The sequence below is a fragment of the Sphaeramia orbicularis genome, unplaced genomic scaffold (genome assembly GCF_902148855.1).
Source record: "Sphaeramia orbicularis unplaced genomic scaffold, fSphaOr1.1, whole genome shotgun sequence".
NCBI classification, from domain to species: domain Eukaryota; kingdom Metazoa; phylum Chordata; class Actinopteri; order Kurtiformes; family Apogonidae; genus Sphaeramia; species Sphaeramia orbicularis.
The window spans coordinates 252,503-279,123 of NW_021941580.1; the positions used below are offsets into that span (position 1 = coordinate 252,503).

At 46.4% G+C, this 26,621-nt stretch overlaps 1 protein-coding gene across 1 annotated transcript in view; it reads right to left on the bottom strand.

Moving 5' to 3' along the window:
• reck (reversion-inducing-cysteine-rich protein with kazal motifs) overlaps window positions 1-26,621 on the bottom strand; it is a 65,098-nt gene that overhangs the window by 2,792 nt on the left and 35,685 nt on the right. Inside the window, exons 9-20 of the mRNA XM_030129999.1 lie at window positions 25,853-26,114; window positions 20,484-20,657; window positions 18,452-18,664; window positions 17,165-17,301; window positions 13,683-13,826; window positions 13,307-13,495; window positions 7,960-8,082; window positions 7,511-7,682; window positions 6,441-6,639; window positions 3,454-3,664; window positions 3,252-3,325; window positions 1,505-1,660 (exon numbers count right to left, since the gene is read on the bottom strand). Of these exons, the coding sequence (XP_029985859.1) occupies window positions 1,505-1,660; window positions 3,252-3,325; window positions 3,454-3,664; window positions 6,441-6,639; window positions 7,511-7,682; window positions 7,960-8,082; window positions 13,307-13,495; window positions 13,683-13,826; window positions 17,165-17,301; window positions 18,452-18,664; window positions 20,484-20,657; window positions 25,853-26,114 (2,054 nt within the window). The remainder of the gene's footprint in view (window positions 1-1,504; window positions 1,661-3,251; window positions 3,326-3,453; window positions 3,665-6,440; window positions 6,640-7,510; window positions 7,683-7,959; window positions 8,083-13,306; window positions 13,496-13,682; window positions 13,827-17,164; window positions 17,302-18,451; window positions 18,665-20,483; window positions 20,658-25,852; window positions 26,115-26,621) is intronic.

Sequence of the window (26,621 nt, forward strand, 5' to 3'; positions counted from 1 at the left end):
ATTAGTCCATCAGTCAGTTTTTTTTGTTTTTTTTTTGTTTTTTTTGTTTTGCTTTGCTGCGATGAACTGGCGACTTGTCCAGGGTGTACCCCGCCTTCGCCCCTATGTAGCTGGGATAGGCTCCAAGCGACCCCCGTGACCCTAGTGAGGATAAAGCGGGTTCAGAAAATGAATGAATGAATGAATGTTTTGCTTTGTTTTTTGTTTTGTCCTGTCTTTTTGTCCTGTCTGTAAGCATGATCAAGTGCCTGTCTTGCATGTTCAATGTAAGTGTTGTTGTAATGCCAAGGCAATCACCTAGACTGCAAAACAAATCTACCTACGGGTATAAATAAAGTAACCTTGACCTTGACCTTGATAAGCCCTTCTTCCAGTCTTCAGTAGTCCACTGACGCTGTTTCATGGCCCAGTCAAGCCTCTTTTTCTGATTCTGAAGTCTCACCAATGGCTTTCAGCTGCAACTGGACCCATCAAACCTGCAACTGTTCAGTCTGTTCAGTGTCAACTCATCTGTTCAGTCTGTTCAGTGTAAACTCTTCCTTTCTTCCTCCTCCTCTCTCTTCTCTCTTCTTTCAGCTGTTGTCCTGTCAGTCTCCTCTCCTCCTCCTCTATGACCTCCTCTCTTCCTCCTCCTCTCTCTTCTCTCTTCTTTCAGCTGTTGTCCTGTCAGTCTCCTCTCCTCCTCCTCTATGACCTCCTCTCTTCCTCCTCCTCTCTCTTCTCTCTTCTCTCTTCTTTCAGCTGTTGTCCTGTCAGTCTCCTCTCCTCCTCCTCTATGACCTCCTCTCTTCCTCCTCCTCTCTCTTCTCTCTTCTTTCAGCTGTTGTCCTGTCAGTCTCCTCTCACTCCAGCTGTTTTCTGTCCTAAACTCTTCTTCTTCTTCTGTTGTGTCTGTGCTTCTTCCAGACCTCTTCTGTCTGCATTTCCAGTCCAGTTTCAGTGCCTTTGGATGCTGAAGGAAACTGGACTGACTGACACCTGGACTTTCTTGGACATTTCTCTGGAGGACACACCTCCATTTTTCCCTCTTCTGATGCTCTGTCTCTCTTCTCTGGTTCATTCCTTTTTCTCTTTTCCATTTTTACAGTACCACACTCCTTTCTTCAGTCCAGTCCTGTTCCAGTACTGCTCCATGGGTCTGGTACCACAGTGTGTTCCACACTCCTGTTCTGCAGACACAGGGGGTGGAAGGAATTCACAAACGTTGGGACACCTGCAGGAATCGAACCACCAACTTTCCAGACTTGATCAACCTCCATTGCTGCAGAACTGCTTTCAGTTGTTAACCCATTTCTTGTTCACCTTTTTGTATAATTCTGAAATGGACATTATTTTTCAGTTTTGTTTAACCTTACCTTTTTTTTTTCCTCTGTCAGTTCACTCTGACCTTTGTACCATTTACAGCTGTTCACTGGAATGGAACTGATGGAATTTACAGACAAAACTGGAACAAACTGAGGTGTTCCAAAACTTTGGACAGGTAGTGTATTTTAGTGTGTGTTACCTGCAGAGGGGTGGGGTTCTGGTCCACTGGGCTGATCAGAACCACCAGTTCGTGGTCGATGCTCAGGTAACCGAACACGTCGCACTGAGGAACCGACACATGAAGACGAAGGAGACGAAGGACGTCATGGACCGTCACCGGCTGGTTTCTGTTCAACTGAGTTAGAAACATGAAGACACATGAGGACAAAGACAGATGAAGACAAATGAAGACAGACACAGACAAAAGAGGAAGACAAATGAGGACAGATGAGTGAAAAGTGGACACCCCTTTAGTTTATCACTAACAGTTTAGATTCTTCTCATTACACTTGAAATAAAAACACCATCAGTTATTATCTGAAAGTCCTGTCTATCAATGAACCAGCACCAGGGTTAGGGTTAGGAACAGGGTTAGGAAGAGGGTTAGGGTTAGGAAGAGGGTTAGGGTTAGGAACAGGGTTAGGAAGAGGGTTAGGGTTAGGAACAGGGTTAGGGTTAGGAACAGGGTTAGGGTTAGGAACAGGGTTAGAGTTAGGAACAGGGTCAGGGTTAGGAACAAGGATAGGGTTAGAAACGGGTAGAGTTAGGAACAGGGTTAGGGTTAGGAACTGGGTCAGGGTTAGGGTTAGGAACAAAGTTAGAGTTAGGAACTGGGTCAGGGTTAGGAACAGGGTTAGGGTTAGGAACTGGGTCAGGGTTAGGGTTAGGGTTAGGGAAAGGAACTGGGTCAGGGTTAGGAACAAGGTTAGGAACTGGGTCAGGGTTAGGGTTAGGAACAGGGTTAGGGAAAGGAACTGGGTTAGGGTTAGGACCTGGGTCAGGGTTAGGAACAGGGTTAGGGTTAGGAACAGGGTTAGGGTTCGGAACAGGGTCAGGGTTAGGAACTGGGTCAGGGTTAGGAACAAGGTTAGGAACTGGGTCAGGGTTAGGGTTAGGAACAGGGTCAGCAAATTTACACTTCCTGCTTTTAAATTAACACATTCTGCTACTATTATGGCTTTATTGTTGGAATATGATGACTTTAATCTCATAAACGAATGACATTTTTGTTCAGTTATGAGTTTTTTTTATAACTACGACTTTTTTCTCAGAACGTTGTGATTCTTTTTGTATTCGACTTTATTCTCATAAAATTCCAGGTCTTATCTCCATATTTTCTGACTTTCTTCTGGTAGTGCCCAGTGTTTTTCTTTTCTTCTGTGGTCCTAATACTCTGTTGTAGCTTTATTCTCCAGTTCCTCCGTATTTGTAAAACTAGGTTGGCCTCAGTTTCAGTTAGTTTACTAATCATGTAGGAGCACAAGGTTCAGAATCACAAAATGAAGACAAAAACCATGAAAGATCTGATCATGAAACCTAGAGCTGCACTAAGAAGGAACGTTAGCCAAAACAATGGGTCATTTCAGGTCTGATTGGACCCAAAAATACAGCATCAGTGAATGTTAGCTGACACCAAACAGGATCCACAGATCTAGGTTTGGTTTCCTGGATTTGTGGATCCATCTCCTTCTCTTTTCTTTGTCTTTCAGTGTCTGTAAAACGATAGCTCCCACTGCTTTAAGAACCTGAAAATACAATCAATCTCACAACAGCTCTGCCCCATTTTCGATTCAATATTGTTCTTCAGTTTAGACAGGATTGAAGCCAACGCTGTCACTCATCTCCCTCTTTCTGACACTCAGTGGGCGGAACCGCCGTGACTTCCGCTATCGGTGGCGTCACCTGCAGACCCTCTATACTGAAAACAAAGGGGGAGGGGCTTCTACCTTTGAGAATGTGTTCATCTGCTCTTTGTTCCAGAGGATCTGCAGCATGCTGGCACAGACTGGACAGCAGGCCCCTGGAAAACAGAGGTCAGAGGTCAGGGGTCAGAGATCAGGGGTCACGGTGCAGACCCATCAGATGTGCATTAGCTGGACTCTGCTGTGGTTTATTCCAGTCTGTGGTGTTCTGTCATCAGTCACTCACCGGGTGGTGTGACGGGCTGGCAGCCAGGAGCCGACAGAGGCGGACAGTCAATCAAACTGCACGCTGATTCAGGGGCAGAGTCAGAGACGGCCCCCACGGCGTGGCAGTAGCCCTCGTAGTCCACGCCCACGCGGTCTGAGAAGGCATGGCACACCGTTTCATAGGTCTCACCATTATGGCCGCAAACCTGACGGGTAGTCCTACAGGCGTCCTGAGCATACAACATACAGGGAAGGGTTAGGGTTAGGGTTAACCCTAGGGTTAGGGTTAACCCTAACCCAGTAAGTCCAAGAAAAAAACAAAAATACAACAAAAATAATTATACTTTTTCTTTTGTTCAGATCAGGTCTAGTTTTTAAATGTTACTTGTTTGACAGTTTTGACTGTGACTCCAGTCTTCCTCAGTCATCCGACGTGCTGTTGACGTGTCATTTATCAGCTGGTTGATTCGACGGACCAATCAGAGCCCGTCGAGCCGACCGTGCCTCCTCCTCCTTGGGTGGTCTCTGGAGGATGATGCTTCTGAGGAAGACTGGAGTCACAGTGGAAACTGTCAAGCAAGTAACATTTAAAAACTAGACCTGATCTGAACAAAAGAAAAAGAAAAAGTAGAATTACATAAACAGAAAACAAAATGAACGTCATCAGCCTCACAACAAAAACAACACAGAAGTCACTAGAAAATACAACATACAGGTCACTAAGTCCAAGAAAAAAACAAAAATACAACAAAAAGAACACAATAAAAAAATAGATTTCAATAATAAATCAATGTATCCTCAGATAAAACAGTTCAAATCAGATCTGTATTCAGTACAAAGTATCCAGTGTACAGTATTGTGATCAGAATGATATGATACTGCACAGACAGTAAATGTTGGCTGATGAGTGCTGCTGTTGCCATGTTTCAACATGAGCAAAGAAGCCGTCTAGCTCCTCTGCCAGCGGCGCACTCAGGTCTTCTGTTGTTGTCGCGCAGCCTCTGTAGTTGGTGATGAGGCCACACCTCCTGTGTGTTGTTGCTGGACATGTGGGCCTCTACGCTCCTCTTATGGTCCGCCTAACCCTAACCCTAGCCCAGACCTGTAAAGGTGTCAGTCACCTGACCTGAAGGCAGCATCGAGGGCTCTGAGGAGTGTGCGGACCTGGCTGGTCCTCCAGGGTTTGTTTTTCTCCACAGTGGTCCAGTGTAGTTCCTGTCAATGTGTCCAGCTCCTGGTCTTAACCCTAACCCTAACCCACATCTGTCTCTGTGAAGCAGTCATGCAGTTTGGAGAGTGTGTTGTCTGGCCAAGTTGTAACAGTTTTTATGGTGGGCCTGGCACTGCGCCTGAGGGGGGTGTAGGCTGGGGAGGGTAGGAGGGAAGGACAGTCTGATTGGCTGAGGTGGGGGAGGGGTGTGGCGCTGTTTGTGTTTAATGTTGGACTAAACATGATCTAAAGTGTTTTCCCCTCTGGTGGAACACTCGTTAAAGTCTCCTGCAATTATGTGAACACCATCAGGGTGGGCCCTGATGTTGGTTAACGGTGTTCAGCAGAGGGACAGCGCTGTGTTTACATTGGCAGTGGGTGAAACAGACAGCCCTGATGATCACCACTGATAGCAGAAAAACAGGCCGGTACCTTCCAGACAAGTACTGGAGATCTGCAGAGCAGGGTTCGACTGGAAGAGTGCTGTTGGTGCACCAGTTAGGGTTAGGGTTAATAGTCCTGCTGTTGCACCAGTTTTCATTCTGTAGACAGAACTGGTGTTTTCATACTTCTGAATTATACATTTGTTTTTATGGTGCACCTTTAATACAACAGGGGTCCCCAAAGTGGGGGTCAGTGTGACCCAACCCTAACCCTAACCTAGTCACTGGTGTCTAACCCTAACCTAGTCACTGGTGTCTAACCCTAACCCTAACGGTTCCATGCATGGTTGCGGTACAGTTGTGGTTCCACAGACATGTTCAGGATGTTACATTTTCCTTCTAAGTCCAATAAACAGGACTAGAATCTCAACAGTAAATGGGATGCTTCCTGCTGTCTACCCTACCATACCCTCCCATGCCCTTCCATACCCTACCATGCCCTGCCCTACCATACCATACCTTACTGTATCCTACCATACCCTACCATACTCTGCTGTACCCTACCCCACCCTACTCAACCATACCATACCCTACTATACCACACAATGCCTAACCAGTCCAGTCTGCCCTTACCCTTCTCTACCCCACCTGTCTGATTTGTCCTACCCTACTCTACCTGTCCATTGTACTGTACCTTACCTGTCCAGTCTACCCTACCCTACCCTACCTGTCCAGTCGACCCTACCCTACCTGTCTGGTCTACTTTACCCTACCTGTCCAGTCTACCCTGCCCTACCCTACCTGTCTGGTGTACTCTACCTGTCCAGTTTACCCCGCCCTACCCAACCTGTCTGGTCTACTCTACCCCAACCTGCCCTATCTGTCCAGTCTACCCTACCCTATCTGTCCAGTCTACCCTGCCCTACCTGTCCGGTCTACCCTACCCATCCAGTCGACCCTACCCTACCTGTCCAATCTACCCTACCCTGCCCTACCTGTCCAGTCTGCCCTACCCTACCTGTCCGGTCTACCCTACCCCATCCTGCCCTACCTGTCCAGTCGACCCTACCCTACCTGTCTGGTCTACTTTACCCTACCTGTCCAGTCTACCCTGCCCTACCCTACCTGTCTGGTCTACCCTACCTGTCCAGTCTACCCTGCCCTACCAGTCTGGTTTACCCTATCCCATCCTGCCCTACCTGTCCAGTCTACCCTGCCCTACCCTGCCTGTTCAGTCTACCCTGCCCCATCCTGCCCTACCAGTCCAGTCTATCCTGCCCTACCCTACCAGTCTGGTCTACCCTACCTTACCTGTCTGGTCTACCGTGCCCTACCCTACCTGTCTGGTCTATCCTGCCCTACTCTACCTGTCTGGTCTACCCTACCCCATCCTACCCTCCCAGTCCAGCCTACCTGGCACTGGCCCATGTAGTTCAGGACCTTGCCGACCTGCTGGAGGTGGCACAGACTGGGGTGGACGTGGCCGTCGGTATCGCAGGCCGGCTCCTCCCCATTCTTATCGCAGGTCGCCAATCGACCGACACACTTGTACTGCGGACAGTCAGACGTGTCGCTGGTGTCACTCAGACACACTTGGTACTTTGGGATGCACCTGGAAATGAGACAATGAGACACATATGTCATTAGTATATTTGTCCATGTGTGAGGAGACAACAAATTAACACCCAAATTACACAGAGTACACTTGTGCACAGTGAAGGAAAAACCTCCCCAAAAGAAAAACAAGTTCCCTCCAAACACCCTGTGAAGAAACCCAGCTCTATCACCATGGCAACCACTTAGGTTAGGGTTAGGGTTGAACTACTAGGTTAGGGTTAGGGCTAAGGTTAGGGTTGGGGTTAGGGTTACGTTCACCTCTGGTTAGGGTTAGGTTCACCTCTGGTTAAGGTTAGGGTTAGGTTCACCTCTGGTTAGGGTTAGGTTCACCTCTGGTTAAGGTTAGGTTCACCTCTGGTTAAGGTTAGGGTTAGGTTCACCTCTGGTTAGGGTTAGGTTCACCTCTGGTTAAGGTTAGGGTTAGGTTCACCTCTGGTTAGGGTTAGGGTTAGGTTCACCTCTGGTTAAGGTTAGGGTTAGGTTCACCTCTGGTTAGGGTTAGGGTTAGGTTCACCTCTGGTTAGGGTTAGGGTTAGGTTCACCTCTGGTTAAGGTTAGGGTTAGGTTCACCTCTGGTTAGGGTTAGGTTCACCTCTGGTTAAGGTTAGGGTTAGGTTCACCTCTGGTTAGGGTTAGGGTTAGGTTCACCTCTGGTTAAGGTTAGGGTTAGGTTCACCTCTGGTTAGGGTTAGGTTCACCTCTGGTTAAGGTTAGGGTTAGGTTCACCTCTGGTTAGGGTTAGGGTTAGGTTCACCTCTGGTTAAGGTTAGGGTTAGGTTCACCTCTGGTTAGGGTTAGGGTTAGGTTCACCTCTGGTTAAGGTTAGGGTTAGGTTCACCTCTGGTTAAGGTTAGGGTTAGGTTCACCTCTGGTTGGTCTGACAGGGCTGGTTGGTGCAGGGGTTGTTGTGGCGACACTGTCCGAAGCTGAACTGGTGGTCCTTGAAGCCCATACACCGAGCCACGCAGGCACTGGGATAAGACCGACCGTTAGAGGCACAAACTGGGACAAAGCGGTCCGGACAATTACAGGGAAGACCTGGAGAAGAGGACCGACAGGGTTAGAGTTAGGGTTAGGACAAATACATGGTTCAGTCCTACTGGTCCAGGGTCAGGCTCAGTCCTAGTGGTCCACGGTCATGTTCAGTCCTACTGGTCCAGGTTCAGTCCTACTGGTCCAGGGTCCTGCTGGTCCAGGATCCGGTTCAGTCCTACTGGTCCAGGGTCAGGTTCAGGCCTGCTGGTCCAGGGTCAGGTTCAGTCCTACTGGTCCAGGGTCCTCCTGGTCCAGGGTCCAGGTTCAGGTGCAGGTGTACCAGTAAAGGTCAGCCTCTCCTCATCGGTGCTTTCGTAGTTCAGACATTCTCTGGTGGAGCAGATGGTTTCACCGGCAAAACAGGAACAGGGATGACAGTCGATCCTGAACGCTGTCCCGTGGCCTGGACGGGGACACAATGGACACATGGAGATTCACTATAGTGGCCCTCCCCATTACCCCTCCCCCTACCCCTTGGCCCTCCCCATTACCTCTACCCCTTTCAATGCTAAGATGCTAAATATTAAGGATTCCATTGCTCCCACTAAGGTGAAGGTTATCTCTGGAAGGAAAAAGGCTCCATGGGGAAATTCCACACTGGTAAAAAATGAAAAAAGAGAGTGTTGGAGAGCAGAGCGCAGATGGAGAAAAACAAATCTACAGGTGCATTATGACATCTACAAAGAGAAACTTCACTTTTATAACTTACAACTAAGGAATGCAAGGAAGTGGTATTTTTCTGATATTATCACCAAAAACAGTCCTAGCGCTCGGGCCTTATTTGCTCCAGTCGACAGGCTAACAAACCCTCTTGTGTCAGCAGCACCTGAACTTTATTCCACCAAGGCCTGTAATGACTTGGACAAATTCTTTACAGAAAAAATACAAAATATTAAACACGTAGTTGGTTCATCAGCAGCAGGTTCAGGACATATACTGTGTCCACCCAAAACCAGTTCAAACACCATGACACAGTTTTACCGCATTAATAGTAAAGTTCTGGAGGACACCTTATGTCAACTGAACTCCTTCTCCTGCTGTTTGGACATCCTGCCCACAGATTTTCTTCAAAAAGTCTCAAAGACTTTGGAGTCAGATCTGTTCCAGATTTGAACTGGTCTTTAATGTCAGGTGTTTTCCCAGAGCCACTGAAAACAGCTGGAATTAAACCTCTGCTAAAAGAGACAATCTAGACAAGACCCAAATGAACAACTACAGGCCCATCTCCAATCTGCCATTTTTAAGTAAGATCATTGAAAAAGCTGTTTTTCACCAACTAAATGACTTTTGAACACAACACAACTGCTATGATGTCTTCCAGTCAGGTTTTAGACAGCACCACAGTCAGGGTTATTAGTTTAGTTTATTAGTCTGATCCTCATTAGCTGCTGCACACCACAGCAGCTACTCTTCCTGGGGTCATCAACAACACAAAAACAAAGCACCACAATTTCCCACAACTCACTCAACAAACAGGATGTACATACACTCAACACAACACAAAAACCAAAAATCAACAACAGCACACACTACAAAACAATTACAATAACAATGATAATACCAACAACAACGGAAAAAAATAATAAACCAAAAATCTGAAACATAAAATACAAACAAAAATTAAAATATATAGATAAGAAAATTAAAAAAAATAAAATTAAATAAAATTAAAAAAAACAGCTCCACAACAAACAAAACAACAAACTGTCTAGATGATGTCATTATAGGATGTGCAATAGCTCAGACAGTTATTCTTGGGTAAATATGAAAATTCTCAACCTTTTAGAAAAACTAACCACTTGAATTTCTGAAATTAAAAATTGTGGCAATGTATTCCATGCCACCATTGCCCTGCATTGCACAGTCCCCTGTATTTGATTCTTACTACAGGCAGGCAACAGGAAACGTCTGTCCTCTGACGTGTGGAATGTTGACGGACGTCACTGAAGAAAGTTAGTTTACTGTAAAGGAGTTCTGGTGTTTTTGTAATTATGATGTTTCTAATAAATTTAACTAAAGAGTATTTAATTCTGCCTTTTACATGTAACCAGGCCAGAGGAGTGTGAGTGTCTCTAGTACTTGTTCTAAAAGGATAGTTTAGGACTATTCAAGCTGCTTTATTTTGCGCAATATGAAGTTTATTTAGATTTATTTCTGATGTGTTTGACCAAACGATTGAACAATAATCTAAATGCGACAGAACTGATTCCAATGGTGTTTTCCTTATTTGATATGGTATGCAATTTCTACATCTTTTAACAGCACCAATGCTTCTGCCCATTTTATTTAATATTTGCTTTATATGAGAATTCCAAGTCAACATACTATCAACAGTCACACCTAACAGCCTGGCCTCAGCTACTTGTTCTATGTCAGTTCCAGCAACAGACAAATTCAAAACAGGGGAGTTTTTTAAAAGAGGTCTTGACCCCAACACCATATATTTACTCCTCTCAGTATTGAGCACTAATTTATTTCCTCTCATCCAATTTGATATTAGTATTAACTCTACATTTAGTGCTTTTTTAAGTTCACCAATATCAGGATCAGACAAAGAAATGGTAGAATCATCAGCATATAGAGCAATGGTGGCACGTTCCAAAATAAAAGGCAAATCATTTGTAAAAATAGAAAATAAAAGTGGTCCTAAACAGCTGCCTTGGGGCACTCCACAACACAGCGTCTGAGTATCAGAAAAGCTACCATTAAACAGAACTGTAAATTCTCTACCGGTAAGATAACTTCTCAACCATTCAATTGCAGCCAAATCGAATCCATAACAAGTTAGCTTTTCCAGTAGAATGTCATGATCAAATACATCAAACGCTGCACTAAGATCTAACATTACAGCGCCAATTATTTTCCTGTTTTCCATATCTTTTAATCAGTTCTCAGTTACCTGAACTAAAGCTGTTGTTGTAGAGTGTCCTTTCTTATAAGCATGTTGATAAACTGTATTCAACCCATTTTTACTAAAATACATATTAATTTGGTCATAAACTGCTTTCTCTGTAATTTTACTCAAAATAGGGAGAATACTAATGGGTCTGGTATTTTTGCCAGAAAAGGACTCCTTGCTATTTTTTAATAGAGGTATGATTTTTGCTTTTTTCCAACTAGCAGGACAAACACCCTTTTTTAAACTCAAATTGATGATGTAGCATATGGGCATAGCAATCACATCAGCTATCAGGTTTTAGACAGCACCACAGTCAGGTTTTAGACAACACCACAGTCAGGTTTTAGACAGCACCAAAGCCAGGTTTTAGACAACACCAAAGCCAGGTTTTAGACAACACCACAGTCAGGTTTTAGACAACACCACAGTCAGGTTTTAGACAGCACCAAAGCCAGGTTTTAGACAACACCAAAGCCAGGTTTTAGACAACACCACAGTCAGGTTTTAGACAACACCACAGTCAGGTTTTAGACAGCACCACAGCACTGAGACTGCTCTGACTAAAGTCATGAATGACATCTGTTTGAATACAGACAATGAAACATGTCAGTGTTAGTTTGACTGGACCTCAGTGCTGCGTTTGATACAGTCCACCACATTATAATAAATGACTGGAGAACTGGGTGGGTCTGTCTGGACCTGTACTAAACTGGTTCAAGACATACTTAGAGAACAGCAAGTACTTTGTGTCACTAGGTAACTTTACATCTGAGCAGACAAGAATTACATGTGGGGTTCCCCAAGGCTCCATCCTGGGGCCTCTTCTGTTTAACATGTACATGCTCCCACTGGCGCAGGTTATAAAGAACAACAATATTAGCAACCATAGCTACGCAGATGAAACACGAATCTATATCACAGTGTCACCTGCAGACCAAGGCCCTGGACAGGCTCTGGGTAAATGCACTGAGGAGATGGATGACTGGATGTGCCACAATGTTCTTCAGCTGAACAAAAACAAAACTGAGGTAATTGTCTTTGGAGCCAAAGAGAAACAACTGCAGGTCACCACAGAGCTTCAGTCTATAGACCAGAAAACCACTCAGGACAGAAATCTGGGTGGAGTGATGGACTCAGACCTAAATTTTGAAAAACACATCAAGGCAGTCACAAAATCAGGCTACTATCACCTTAAGAACATCTGAAGGATCACAGATGTGATGTCTGAGCAGGACCTGGAAAAACTCGTCCATGCATTCATCTGCAGTCAGCTTGATGAGTGGAAAAGTGTGTTTACAAGTCGACCGAAAAAAACCCATTAGACAACTGCAGCTCATTCAGAACTCTGCTGCTAGAGTCTTCACTAAGACCAGAAAAGTGGACCACATTAGTCCACCTCTGAGGTCCTTCCACTGGACCGCATTAGTCCAACTCTGAGGTCCTTCCACTGGACCGCATTAGTCCAACTCTGAGGTCCTTCTGTACCACATTAGTCCAACTCTGAGGTCCTTCCACTGGCTGCCTGTCCGTCAGAGGATAGACTTTGAAGTTCTGTTGCTGGTCTATAAAGCTCTGAATGGTTTAGGACCAAAATACATCAGTGACCTCCTGACCCAGTATGAACCCCCCAGACCCCTCAGGTCATCTGGATCCAGTCTGCTGTCAGTTCCCAGAGTCAGAACCAGACACAGAGAAGCTGCTTTCGGCTTCTATACTCCTCATGTCTGAAACAAACTCCCAGAAAACCTCAGATCAGCTGAAACACTCAGTTTATTTAAATCCAGGTTCCAGACCCACCTGTTCTCAGCTGCATTTGAATAGTTTTCATTCCTTTTAAGCTAAAAGTTTTTATCTGTTTTACCTGCTTGCCTTTTTTTATCTGATTTTTGTTTGTTTGTTTTTCTCATGCCTTCTGCTGTAATACTTTAAATGTTTTATGTAAAGCACTTTGACTTGTCATGTACATGAAATGTGCTACAGAAGTAAACCTGCCTCGCCTTGCCTTACCCCTTAGCCCTTCCCCTTCCCCCTCCCCCTTGGCCCTCCCCCCTCCCCTCCCTCTTGGCCCTCCTCCTCCCCCTTATCCCTTGGCCCACCTCATTATCCCTACCCCTTGGCCCTCCCCCTTGAACACAGTTCTAAGGGGTAGTGGTGTACTCATTCCTCTTTGAAATGGTCCAACCCTTCCAGACCTGTTCCGTCCTCATCCCATGCTTCAGTAGTTTGTGTTTCAGTAAATCTGTCCGTGTGTTTCTGTTTTAAATCTGTCAGTGTATGTGTTTGTGTTTTAAATCTGTCCGTGTGTGTTTGTTTTAAATCTGTTCATGTGTGTGTTTGTTTTAAATTTGTCCATGTGTGTGTTTCTGTTTTAAATCTGTCCATGTGTGTGTTTCTGTTTTAAATCTGTTCATGTGTGTGTTTCTGTTTTAAATCTGTTCATGTGTGTGTTTCTGTTTTAAATCTGTTCATGTGTGTGTGTCTTTGCTCACTGCTGCTCTGTTGGACTGGATTTACCTCCATCTGACCCATGAGTGGAACTGAATTATGGGACATTTATCAGACCCCTGGGTTTGGAGTGGGGTCCTGGAAAATCTACGATGGACGGCCAAACAGCCCCTCCCCCTTAGCCCCTCCCCTGTGACTCATCAAGAATCAGGATAGCCCTTTAAGTGAATGCCTAAAATGGAGGGGAGGGGCTAAGGGGGAGGGGCCAGTGTGTGGCTCTTACTCTTCCTCTGTCCTCCTACGATGCAGCCCTTGCTGGTGTCCACACAGGGCATGTCCACACAGTTCTCCAGACGCCCACTGGGTCCACAGGTGCACACCTCGTAGCAGCCCGACGGACCGCTACGAGTCGGCACTTGGATACGAGTGTCCTGCTGCACCAGGAACTCCGACGCCTCGCCCAGTTTACAACCTGCAAACACATCATCAACAGTCTGAGCGACTGCACGGCGTGTCCTCCACGTGTTTGGACCGTCACACAGTCAGTTTAGATCTGATCCAAAAAGATGAAGCTTCACCTTAAAAACAAACTACAATCCATTTGATGTAGGTGTGTACGGCGGCATGCAGATGGCCCATGGAGGCGGAGCTAAACCTACCTGGGACACACAGGTAAGGCAGACAGTGGTAGTCGTCCACACAGCCTCTCCTGTTCACCTGACATAAATGGTTGCTTGGACAAGGGTTGGGGTTGCATGGATGAATGACTTCCTCTATGATGTTGTTGCTGAGAGAACTGGGAGCTGGAGGGAGGATGTGTGTGTGTGTTTGGGGTGGGGTGGGGTGGGGTGGGGTGGGGTGTACATGGAAAATAATGTTAAACACTCACCACAGCGTTGTATGATGAACACAGACATGAGTACATGAAAAAAATGTTGGACATAAACAGTGACTGTTGACATGACTGACAGCTGAGTCCTGGTGTGTTTGAGTGTCCCTAAGGTAGGACCCACTCACTCAAGTATCTGCGGAGGTGGGTGTGTTCTAGTGTCACTAGGTTAGGACCCACTCACTCAAGTATCTGTGGAGGGGGGTGTGTGTTTGAGTGTCCCTAGAGTAGGACCCACTCACTCAGGTATCTGTGGTGGAGGGGATGTTCTAGTGTTACTAGGGTAGGACCCACTCACTCAGGTTTCTGTGGAGGGGTGTGTGTTTGAGTGTCCCTTGAGTAAGACCCACTACTCAGGTATCTGTGCAGGGGGGGGGTGTTCTAGTGTCACTAGGGTAGGACCCACTCACTCAGGTAACTGTGGAGGGGTGTGTGTTTGAGTGTCCCTAGGGTTGGACCCACTCAGTCAGGTATCTGTGGAGGGGTGTGTGTTCTAGTGTCACTAGGGTAGGACCCACTCACTCAGGTATCTGTGGAGGGGGGGTGTGTTTGAGTGTCCCTAGCAGGGACGTGCACAGATAGACCTGAGGTGTCCGTCAAGACCTGCCCTCTGGCCTTGGTGCCCTTCTGGCGGTTGTTTTTTTTTGTTTTTTTTTAATTATTTACATTTTTCTCATTCAAAGAAGACAACAGAGTCTGCATCCACATGACATAATAATCATATTTTAATATTAGGTTAAATCCAAATACTTCCCAGTGCCTCCTGTCCTTCCCCCAGTCCACCTCCTGTCACTGCCTCTCTCTCCTTCTCCGCTCAGTGCGGTCAGAGCTCCGCTATTGCTGATCACACATCGCATGGCCTCGACTTCTTGCAAGAGACAAACTGGCAAGAATAGCGGTGCCTTTGACGTACAGCTGTTTAAGCAAATCTTTGTCCCCTTCCCCACAAGTTTGGCTGGTTAGTGTAGCCGGTAGCCCAATACTAGTGTGTGTCGGGTGATTAGCTGTCGCAAGCGGAGAGGTCACAGAGAGGTCACGGACCACGGCCCAGTGATGCTAATTCAGTGCATTTGATCATGTAAGGAGAGATGGAGGGGCAAACCAGCAAATCAACGAAAATCCTCTGCTACTTATTTGCATGAAAAGTTGTGAGTACCCGGTATATTTCCAGAGTCACAAATCTATATTAGCCTATTAATCCAAACCATGTCTAAAAGTGCGTGTTGTTGTGGTGTCAGGCTGAACAGAGGCAGTGGAGTTTGGAGTTTGTGGGGAGTGGACAACAGGAGCAGATCAGAGGTGAGCACCCAGACACTAGGCTTCATGTTACATTCACCTTGATTGGAGTATTACACATAATATTAAAGTTAAATCAAATCCCCTTTTTTGGAAATGATTGGGATGTGAAGTTTCAGATTATTAGATTATTGTCAAAGTCGTTGTTTGTCATTATAATAAGTTACACAAGCATGAAAAAAAATCTGTATGTCTACAACACAGGTGTCAAACATGCGGCCCGGGGGCCAAATCCGGCCCACCAAAAGGTCCAATCCAGCCCCTGGGATGAATTTGTGAAATGCAAAAATTACACTGAAGATATTAACAATCAAGGATGTTCAAATCATTTTAGATCATTTCAGTCTAAAGTGGATCAGACGAGTAACATACTATCATAATAACCTATAAATAATGAAAACTGTAAATTTGTCTCTTTGTTTTTGTGTGAAAAAAGTAAAATTACACAAAAATGTTTACATTTACAGACAAGCTTTTTACAAAAAATGTGAATATCCGAAATGTCTTAAGAAAAGTATGTGGCATTTTAATAATATTCTCCCTGTTAATTAATGTTTTGTGTATTTGTAGATCCACTGTGATCTCTAAGTTGTGATTCACTTGCATAAATGATAAACTGAGGTGTAATATTGTCAACATTGTACTTATTTTACTAACACATTTTCAGGTTGTTCATATTTGTTCATGTTATGTTCAAATGCAATTCGTAAATGTAAACATTTTCATTACTGAATTTACTTTTTCACCCAAAAGTTCTTATCCTATTATTTATATTTTACTGGTCTGGCCCACTTTAGATCCTATTAAGCATATGTGGCCCCTGAACTAAAATGAGTTTGACACCCCTGGTCTACAATATTCATTGTAGTGCACAATTTGATGTTTCTTATTCATCAACTGCAGCAAAATTCCAAGAAAGGAAAGAGTAAAGAAACTGAGGAAAAGAGACTTGCCGCAGGCAGCCCAGGGTACCAGCTCTGTTCTGTCCTGGATCAAGCAAAATGTCAGTCCTTATGCACAGTTGTGTCAGTGTGCAGTCCTAGATTGGTTCTATGATACTGGTTTGTTCAGGATGATAGAGGTTGTTCAGTAAATTAATGACTGTCATGGTTATGTGACTCAATTTTGGCTTTGTAGATTTTTACTTGGTTGGGTGGTTCATAATCCTCCTCTAGTCATTTTTTTGCTCCTGGACTCTTAAGGCCTGTGCTCATTGTACATTACAATTAGAATGTTCTTTGTTTGTTTTTTACTAGTTATTTGGTGTGAAAAGTGTAAGGCCATTGCAGTAGCAGTACATTGTTTAGTAGAATGCTAACATATGTGTAATACTGAATGAACAGTGAGAGCGAGTTATTGCAGACCAATAATTATGAAAACGCTGAAGATCAGGATTGTCGGACTCAGGAGAGAGGTGCCCTTTCTCGTTGGCTGAAAACCTGCCCCTTTAAATGTCTGTGCATGCCACTGGTCCCTAGAGTAGGACCCACTCACTCAGGTATCTGTGCAGGGGGATGTGTTTGAGTGCCCCTAGGGTAGGACCCACTCACTCAGGTGTCTGTGCAGGGGTGTGTGTTTGAGTGTCCCTACGGTAGGACCCACTCACTCAGGTGTCTGTGCAGGGGTGTGTGTTTGAGTGTCCCTAGGGTAGGACCCACTCACTCAGGTATCTGTGCAGGGGGGTGTGTTTGAGTGTCCCTACAGTAGGACCCACTCACTCAGGTGTCTGTGCAGGGGTGTGTGTTTGAGTGTCCCTAGGGTAGGACCCACTCACTCAGGTATCTGTGCAGGGGTGTGTGTTTGAGTGTCCCTACGGTAGGACCCACTCACTCAGGTATCTGTGCGGGGGGGGGGGGGGGGGGGGGGGGTGTTTGAGTGTCCCTAGGGTAGGACCCACTCACTCAGGTATCTGTGCAGCGGGGGTGTTTGAGTGTCCCTAGGGTAGGACCCACTCACTCAGGTATCTGTGCAGGGGGATGCAGCGCTCGGGGTCATCCATCGGCGACAGCAGTTCGCAGATTCTCTCTGGCGTTTGTCCCTCATGGAAGCGTTTCCTGTCCCCACACTGAGTCAGAATATAAACACAGTCGGACCTGGAGGAGGACAGGTGAAAACCAGCACAAATAAAAGACAAGACAACAAAACTGTCGTGTGTCATCAATAGAAGTTTACAAAGTTCGACTGAACTAGGGTTGTTCCTCAACACTTTCACCCCTACCCCGAATCAGTTGTTCAGATCGTAACCCTAACTCTGTGCCTACCCCATGGTGGACATGGTCCATGGGACAGGTATAGACATGGTCTGTCGGACAGGTGTGGGCAGGTGGTGGACAGGTGTGGACATGGTCTGTGGGACAGGTGTGGACAGCTGTGGACATGGTCTCTGGGACAGGTGTGGGCAGGTGGTGGACAGGTGTGGACATGGTTGGTGGGACAGGTGTGGACATGGTCTCTGGGACAGGTGTGGACAGGTGTGGAAATGGTTTGTGGAACAGGTGTGGACAGGTGGTGGACATGGTATGTGGGAAAGATGTGGACAGGTGGTGGACAGGTGTGGACATGGTATGTGGGAAAGATGTGGACAGGCGGTGGACAGGTGTGGACATGGTATGTGGGAAAGATGTGGACAGGCGGTGGACAGGTGTGGACATGGTATGTGGGAAAGATGTGGACAGGCGGTGGACAGGTTTTGACATGGTCTGTGGGACAGGTGTGGGCAGGTGGTGGACAGGTGTGGGCATGGTCTGTGGGACAGGTGTGGACAGCTGTGGACATGGTCTGTGGGAAAGGTGTGGACAGGTGTGGACATGGTCGGTGGGACTGGTGTGTACATGGTCTCTGGGACAGTTGTGGACAGGTGTGGACATGGTTTGTGGGACAGGTGTGGACAGGTGTGGACAAGTGGTGGACAGGTGTGGACATGGTCTGTGGGACAGGTGTGGACATGGTCTGTGGGACAGGTGGTGGACAGGTGGTGGACAGGTGTGGACATGGTATGTGGGAAAGATGTGGACAGGCGGTGGACAAGTGTGGACATGGTCTGTGGGACAGGTGGTGGACAGGCGTAGACATGGTATGTGGGAAAGATGTGGACAGGCGGTGGACAAGTGTGGACATGGTCTGTGGGACAGGTGGTGGACAGGTGTGGACATGGTATGTGGGACAGGTGTGGACAGGTGTGGGCAGGTGGTGGACATGGTCTGTGGGATAGGTGTGGACAGGTGTGGGCAGGTGTGGACGTACTTGCAGATGATGCTGCCTCTGGACTTGCTGTGACAGGGTTTGATCTGCAGAGAACAGGCCACTGCCTTCCACATGTCTGGGAGACACTTCCTGATGTCCAGGACGGGGATGTTCATGAACGGCATCTTGATGGTTCCATTGGACCACAGCTTGATGTCGTTCATGGCGCCTTGGTCCGATTGGACGTTACAGCTACGGAACAGTTCTGTGGGCCTGTCAATCAAAAGAGATGACAGAAAAAGAAAACATTAGGCTTAAGTGTGTGTGTTAAGAGTAGACTTACAGAGTTAAGTGTGAAAAATCTGGAGTCACTAATGCCCTAGTGTGGACATATGGACTGTATTGGATCGGGTTCTGATGTTGGTGCAGTCTTTGAAGTGGTTCCATGTGTTGACAGTATGTAAAACCTGCTGTGGTGCTGATAAGTCCAGGGTCCGACCGGGTCCAACTGGGTTCAACCCTAATGTCTACTGGTTTCTACTATACTCATACTCCTTCATTTAGGCTCCCACTAGTACTGGTACTGGTGCTGGCACTGGTGATGGCACTGATACTGGTGCTGGTACTGGTGCTAGCACTGGTACTGGCACTGGTACTAGCACTAGTACTGGTACTGATGCTGGTACTGGCACTGGTACTGGCCATGGTGCGGGCACTGACACTGGTACTGGCACTGGTACCGTTGCTGGCGCTGTTACTGATACTGGTACTGGTGCTGCACTGGTACTGGTGCTGATACCGGTGCTGGCACTGGTGCTGGCAGTGGTACTGGTGCTGGTACTGGTGCTGGCACTGGTGCTGGCACAGTTACTGGTACTGGTGCTGGCACTGTTACTGGTGCTGGCAGTGGTACTGGTCATGGTGCTGGCACTGGCACTGGTACTGGTGCTAGCACTAGTACTGGTACTGATGCTGGTACTGGCACTGGTACTGGCCATGGTGCGGGCACTGGCACTGGTACCGTTGCTGGCGCTGTTACTGATACTGGTACTGGTGCTGCACTGGTACTGGTGCTGATACCGGTGCTGGCACTGGTGCTGGCAGTGGTACTGGTGCTGGTACTGGTGCTGGCACTGGTGCTGGCACAGTTACTGGTACTGGTGCTGGCACTGTTACTGGTGCTGGCAGTGGTACTGGTCATGGTGCTGGCACTGGTACTGGTACTGGTACTAGCACTAGTACTGGTACTGATGCTGGTACTGGCACTGGTACTGGCCATGGTGCGGGCACTGGCACTGGTACTGGCACTGGTACCGTTGCTGGCGCTGTTACTGATACTGGTACTGGTGCTGCACTGGTACTGGTGCTGATACCGGTGCTGGCACTGGTGCTGGCAGTGGTACTGGTGCTGGTACTGGTGCTGGCACTGGTGCTGGCACAGTTACTGGTACTGGTGCTGGCACTGTTACTGGTGCTGGCAGTGGTACTGGTCATGTTGCTGGCACTGGCACTGGTACTGGTGCTGGCCCTGTTACTGGTGCTGTTACTGGTTATGGCACTGGTACTGGTACTGGTGCTGGTGCTGGCACTGGTACTGGTGCTGGTGCTGGCACTGGTACTGGTGCTGTCACTGGTACTGGTGCTGGCCCTGTTACTGGTGCTGTTACTGGTTATGGCACTGGTACTGGTGCTGGTACTGGTACAAACTAAAGAAAACCAACCCTTTTGGTGCTGTGGTTCTGACAGCAGACGTTCATAAATCAGACTTCATTTGAACTTAGTCAAGTGTTATTTTGCAGCCACTTGTGAAAAACCAAAGTGTTGACATTTACAGAGAGGTTCAACTGAAATCTATGAGGTTTGTGTCAGAAACACAAGCACATAAAACCACTGATATGTGTGGAACCCTGAGCTCTTCTGGTACCAGTGGAGGTGTGGGTGGGGCCGTCGGAGTAGGACTTACCAGTTGTTGAAGTTGGTGCAGTAGTGCAGGTCTTTGGACTTACCAGTTGTTGAAGTTGGTGCAGTAGTGCAGGTCTTTGGACTTACCAGTTGTTGAAGTTGGTGCAGTAGTGCAGGTCTTTGGACTTACCGGTTGTTGAAGTTGGTGCAGTAGTGCAGGTCTTTGCAGCCCAGCTGACAGGGTTCTCTGACATCAGACAGACAGTTGATGAGCTCCGTCTCCACCGGGTTGTACTCACACAGCTGGTCGAAGTCCTGCCACGTCTGACTGCCCCAGTTAGTGCTGATCTCCTGACACATGTCCCTATGTCCACACAGAGAACAGACAATGGACATATGTGAGTCCATACAGAGGACAGGTCAGACAGTGAACCCACAACACACCTCAGATCCAGGTACTGGACCCCTGAGTTCACCTCTGTCACTGTCATGGACGTCTGTCCATACGGAGGACAGACGTTCCACTGTCAGCATGTGGTCCCTGCTCCAGTAGGTCCATGTGGTCCCTGCTCCAGTAGGTCCATGTGGTCCCTACTCTAGTAGGTCCATGTGGTCCCTGCTCTAGTAAGTACATGTGGTTGGTGTGGGTGTGGTTTGGATTAGGGGCTGATTATGGGCTTCGATATTAGTCATTTTGATCATTATTGTTCTCTGCTTTTTGAAGAGTCCGATATGATGGATCCAACTGAAAACAGCCTGATTTTATGGACAGCAGGTTTGTTTACCTTTGGGACATTTATTTTTACTCAAGGGTCCTGCCAACATTTCAGAATCCACAGGCAGAATGAATGCATCATTAACCAGGCCTGATCTTAAATGCATCTATTGCCACATTTCCACTGCGTGGCATCGATTCAACTTGACTTGGCTTTTTTGCGTTTCCATTACGAAAAAGGACCTAGAATCTGGTACCTGGTACTAGTTTTTTGGTATCACCTCAGCTGAGGTTCCAAGTGATACTAAACCGTGACATATAAACACTGCAGACCATTGATTGGTCAGACAGTTTTCTCTGTGACCCACCGTTTTACAAAAAACAGATGAAGAAGTGGACAGTAAATCTGTGGGTACATTAATCCACATGATAACAGCCCAAAACTACACCATGGTCGGTCCAGGAGATTCAGTCTTTGGTGGCCGACGTAAAAATTCAGACGAGACAACACGCAACGAGCGAGTTTATCAGCAACTCTCTGAGCAGACGACATGGAAATAACGCGCCACATCGCTAAGACGACCAGGTACTGTAAAGTCGGTAGTATCCTGGAATTGAAACAGTCTGCAGGAACACTGAGTCGAGTCGAGCCGGTTCCACGTAGTGGAAACGCAGCATAAGGCTCATAAAGAATCTTCAAACAGATCAATTAAGTGCGACGTGAACTTTCTAAGATGGAAGGTCAACTCTTTAAATGAGCTGGTCAAACCAAAGACAGGACTGGATCTTCTGAGGAAACTAAAAGTGGGACGTGCTTTTCTTCAGGAGACACATGTTGGAACATTTGACCACTTTCAACTCAGAGGAGGATGGACTGAACAGTCCTACCACTCCAACTTCCATTCTAGATCTAGAGGCATGGCCATCCTCAGAAATAAGAAGATCCCATTTGTTCTGTCAGAGGTTGAAGCAAACTCCTCAGGTCCTTACATCAGTGGAGTGGGAACGTCATAGAATACAGAGGTTGTTCTAGATAATGTTTCTGCACCACACTGGGATGGCAGGTCCATTTTTGTCAACTTCTTCACTCATATCCCCAGTTTGGATACACATAATCTTTATGAACTGTGCATTTTCACTCCCTTTGGATTGTGGCCCACCTAGGACTGGGTCCAGATCCAGCCACTCAAATAAGACTCTTTTTCAGTACAAAAGTTCGAGCTGACACATGGTGTTTGAAAAAAGCCTACAGCTTGAAGCTACTCTCTCTTTTCACCAGTCCATCGAACAGCAGAGCTAAATGATGACATCCAGGCCATTTTAAAACCAACACATGCTTTCACAGTTTCTACCCAAAGTTAGATGATAGCGAATCCCTTGGCAACCGTACTTTCATTGACTCTTTTTTTTAGGAAAATACATTTCCCAAAAATTGATGATAAAACTGCAATGGATCTAGAGGAACCATTTTCTGACAGAAAAGAGCTCATTAATGCACTTTAGTCTGTGGAAAACGGAAAAGCCCCAGGGTCCAACGGGTTTCCAAAGGAAGTTTTAAAACAATTCGCAGACAAACTCTCTCCCATTTTGCTTTCAGTATTTGAAGATTGCCTTAACACCAGCTCTCTACCTCCAACTATGTGTCAAGCGGTGATTTCTCTTATTCCTAAAAAAAGATACAAATCCCTGTGAATGTACTTGGTTTGGTCCCATCTCACTTTTGAATGTGGATCATAAAATTCTCTGTAAAATGCTAGCCTGCCGCTTAGAGGTGGTTCTGCCTTTAATGACCAAAAACAGGCTTCATTAAAGGCCGCCATTCTTTTTTTAAAATAAGGCGCCTATTAAATATCCTTCATGGTCCCACTCCACTCGACATCCCAGAAATATTATTATGGCTTAATGCAGAGAAGGCTTTTGATCGGGTGGAGTGGGACTATCTCTTCTATACTATTAAAACACTTTGGTTTTGGTGAAGGCTTTGTGTCTTGGATCGATATCAAAGTTAACCTCAAATCTGATTGTGAAACACACTTTTCAGATTTGGACACAGTTCAGATAAGCTTTTTCTCTCAGACCTGTGCACTTGTGCTCCTATAGTAAAAAAAACCCATCAATTTATGCCATCAATGATCAATTGGTCTTATGTCTACAGTCATTGGATTGAAGGTTGTACATCACCTCCACTGGTCCAAAGTGAGACTAGCAAGGCTTATACCTAGTTCGGATCCAATCTGTGATGGATGTAAACAAACACCAGCCACCCTTTGACATGTGTTCTGGTTCTGTTCCAAACTACAGAACTTCTGTCATCCAATATTTAACCACACCCTCTCAGACGGTTTACAGATAAACACAGAACCCTCTGCACTCAGTGACCTTTGATACCACCTGACACTAGAGAAAATCCACTGTTCTACAAGAAACTCTATGATACATGGCAACCTTTTCTAATGCACATAGAAAAGTTGGATACCACCCATACTGACGTTGTGTCGGATGGACCCTTTATTCTAGAGAACTTCAGGCTCGCAGGGACCACTTTGGCATGAATAATTTAAAAATCTACTCCCCTTTTCTTTTACAACATGTATACTGACAGTCAATAGAAACTTTGAGGTCTACATGTCTGCATATTTCTACTTGTAGGGGGTTGTAATTATTCATTGTGGATTTACTGATGCCTTAGTGCTGGGGTAGTTCAGATAATGATGAGTTGTCATGTTGTCACGGTTCATTGCACATGGGTTGGTCTCTTTGCAAAAGTGGACCAAATATACTTTGAGCAATACTCAGTGGATCTGTACACAATCTGAGGATTGGTTTGGAAGGCCTATATAATGCCGCGTTTCCACTACGTGGAACCAGCTTGACTCGGCTTGGCGCGACTCGACTCAGTATTCCTGCAGACCGTTTCCATTACAGGATACTACCGACTTTACAGTACCTGGACGTCATAGGCTGCGGCGAGTTACTTCCGTGATGTCTGTTCAGAGAGTTGCTGATAAACTCGCTTGTTGTGTGTTGTCTCGTCTGAATTTTTACGTCAGCCACCAAAGACTAAATCTCCTGGACCGACCATGGTGTAGTTTTGGGTTGTTATCATGTGGATTAATGTACCCACAGATTTACTGTCCACTTCTGCATCTGCTTTTTGTAAAACGGCGGGTCACAGAGAAAACGGTCTGACCAATCAGTGGTCTGCAGTGTTTACACGTCACGTTTTAGAATCTGGTCCCCAGTCCTGCAACCTTGGCAGAGGTGAGACCAAAAAGTAGTACCGGGTACCAGATTCCAGGTCCTTTTTCGTAATGGAAACGCAAAAAGGCCGAGTCGAGACGAGCCGATACCACGCAGTGGAAACGGGGCATAATGGCCCAAAAAAAGGCCTCCATTGTTAGTCCAGTGAATGGCATCATGCCATGTCTGTCACCTGAATGTCGTCTGCGGGTTGGACCTGGGTATGGTGGAGGCCGGTCTGAGCTCCAGTCATATAGCCAGGCCTGTGGATGGGCTGTTCCCAAACCTGGGTGAACGCCTCAACACCACACGCTCTGGTGACCAGAGACCGCATAGTTGAGGACCTGAGAGAGGGACAACTGCAGACCAGGACCAGGACTGCTACTGTTGGGACTGTGTGTTTGGCAGGTGACATTTTCTTTGGTTAAGTTTTTTGCTTTGAAATTATTCTTGGGACTTTAGATTTTTGTTTCTGTATGCCAATATCCTAAACAAATGATTCATATAAAAAAAATTCCAGTTTAGGGTTTCAAAATAAAAATTATGTCGAAAAATAGGGTCTCAAAGTTTTCATTAACTGTGCGTGTATTATACATATGGTTGTATGCAAAATCAAAGCCAATCTGCTAAATGGTACAGTGATGATTATTTTTGGTTTTGTTTTTTTGGGGTAGGGCTCTGCAGGAGCATGGGTGGGAAGCATGGGGTGGGGACTGTTCTTGTTTGTATTGACTCATGTCTGAAACATATTGTCTGTACAGACTCTGCATAGAAACCAGCGACGCGGCGCCTAACTTCTGGGATGTCTGCTAACCCTAACTTGCTTGTTGTGTGTTGCCCTGTCAAACTCACACTAAATGTTTCTGACGTCCACCGAGGACAGAAACATCTGAACCTCCTGGACTGACCATGATGTCGTCATGTGGATTAACCTTCCGCTACCGATGCAATGACGCAGAGACGATTCTCTGACCAATCAGTGGTCTGCAGTGTTTACACGTCCCATTTTAGTACCTCATTCCCCATTTTGGAACCTTGGCAGACCACATACCAAAAAGCTAGTACCGGGTACAAGATTCCAGGTTCTTGTACGTAACAGAAATGCAAAAAAGGCAGAGACAAATCGAGTCAAGCCGGTACCACGTAGTGGAAACAGGGCATAGGGCCTACATGGTGGACCGAGTTCATCTAAGGCCTAAGGTCTAAGGTGTGTGTGATTCAAATATTTGACACCAAGATTTTCATTTTGACACCAAACTAATATTTTCTTCACATGTCAGTGATCGGCAGGTGTGATTGATAATAGTCGGTATCAGCCCCAAAAAAACCCATATCAGTTGACCTGTAATTTGGATGTGGGTTGGTGGGTGTGGTCTGAATGTGGGTTGGGTCTGGGTTGGTGGGTGTGGTCTGGATGTGGGTGTGGCCTGGCTGTGGGTGTGGTCTGGGTTGGTAGGTGTGGGCTGGTTGTGGGTGTGGGCTGGTGGGTGTGGCCTGGCTGTAGGTGTGGTCTGGTAGTGGGCCGTACCTGGACATGGAGGTGTTGGCCTTGGAGCAGCAGTGTGGGTGTGGTCTGGTGGGTGTGGCCTGTCAGTGGGCTGTACCTGCACAGTGAGGTGTTGGCCTTGGAGCAGCAGTGCAGCTTAGCACAGTCCATCTTGGCTGGGTGGGGGGTCTCCTCGGTGGGGGAGGGGGGGTGTGCGCTGCCCAGGAAGCACTGCCACAGAGGGTCCTGGGGGAGGGGCTGAGACCCACACTCCTCTATCAGCCCCTCCATGATCTCATGTTCTGTGTTCATGGTGCGCAGGATCCGCCGACACGCCACCTGGCAGTGGGTTTCCTCTGCCCGGTCACAGCAGTAGAGACCTGGTGGGGGGACATGGGGGGGGGGGCACATACACACACACACACACACACATAGGATCAGATTATTGGACTTTTTACAAACAGAAACAAGGCTTTGTAAATTCTGAATTCCTCAACCCATTCTTGGTTTGATGATAATTCTGCTCCATGTGATTAGATAGTTGCTGCAGGGTTAAAAAAAACTTGACCATTAATTTATCACCATTTAAAAAAATATTATCCTCTTTATTTGGCATTATTTGGTGTAAATCATGTATTTTCCTACATTCAGTTCACAGATCATATAGATAAAAGTTAATTACATCTGAAAACTGAAGAAAAAGTGACTTTTTCAGCAAAGCTATTGCTAACTGAACATAAACCCAGTGTGTCCATCCACTGTCATTGATCCAACTCCATGGGTTTTACTGGTGAATCAATGCTGGAGAAGATGATGGTGTTTCCACAGTAACTACGGAGCCTCTGAACATCCAAATATGGTCATATCTGATGACCATAAAGAGAAAA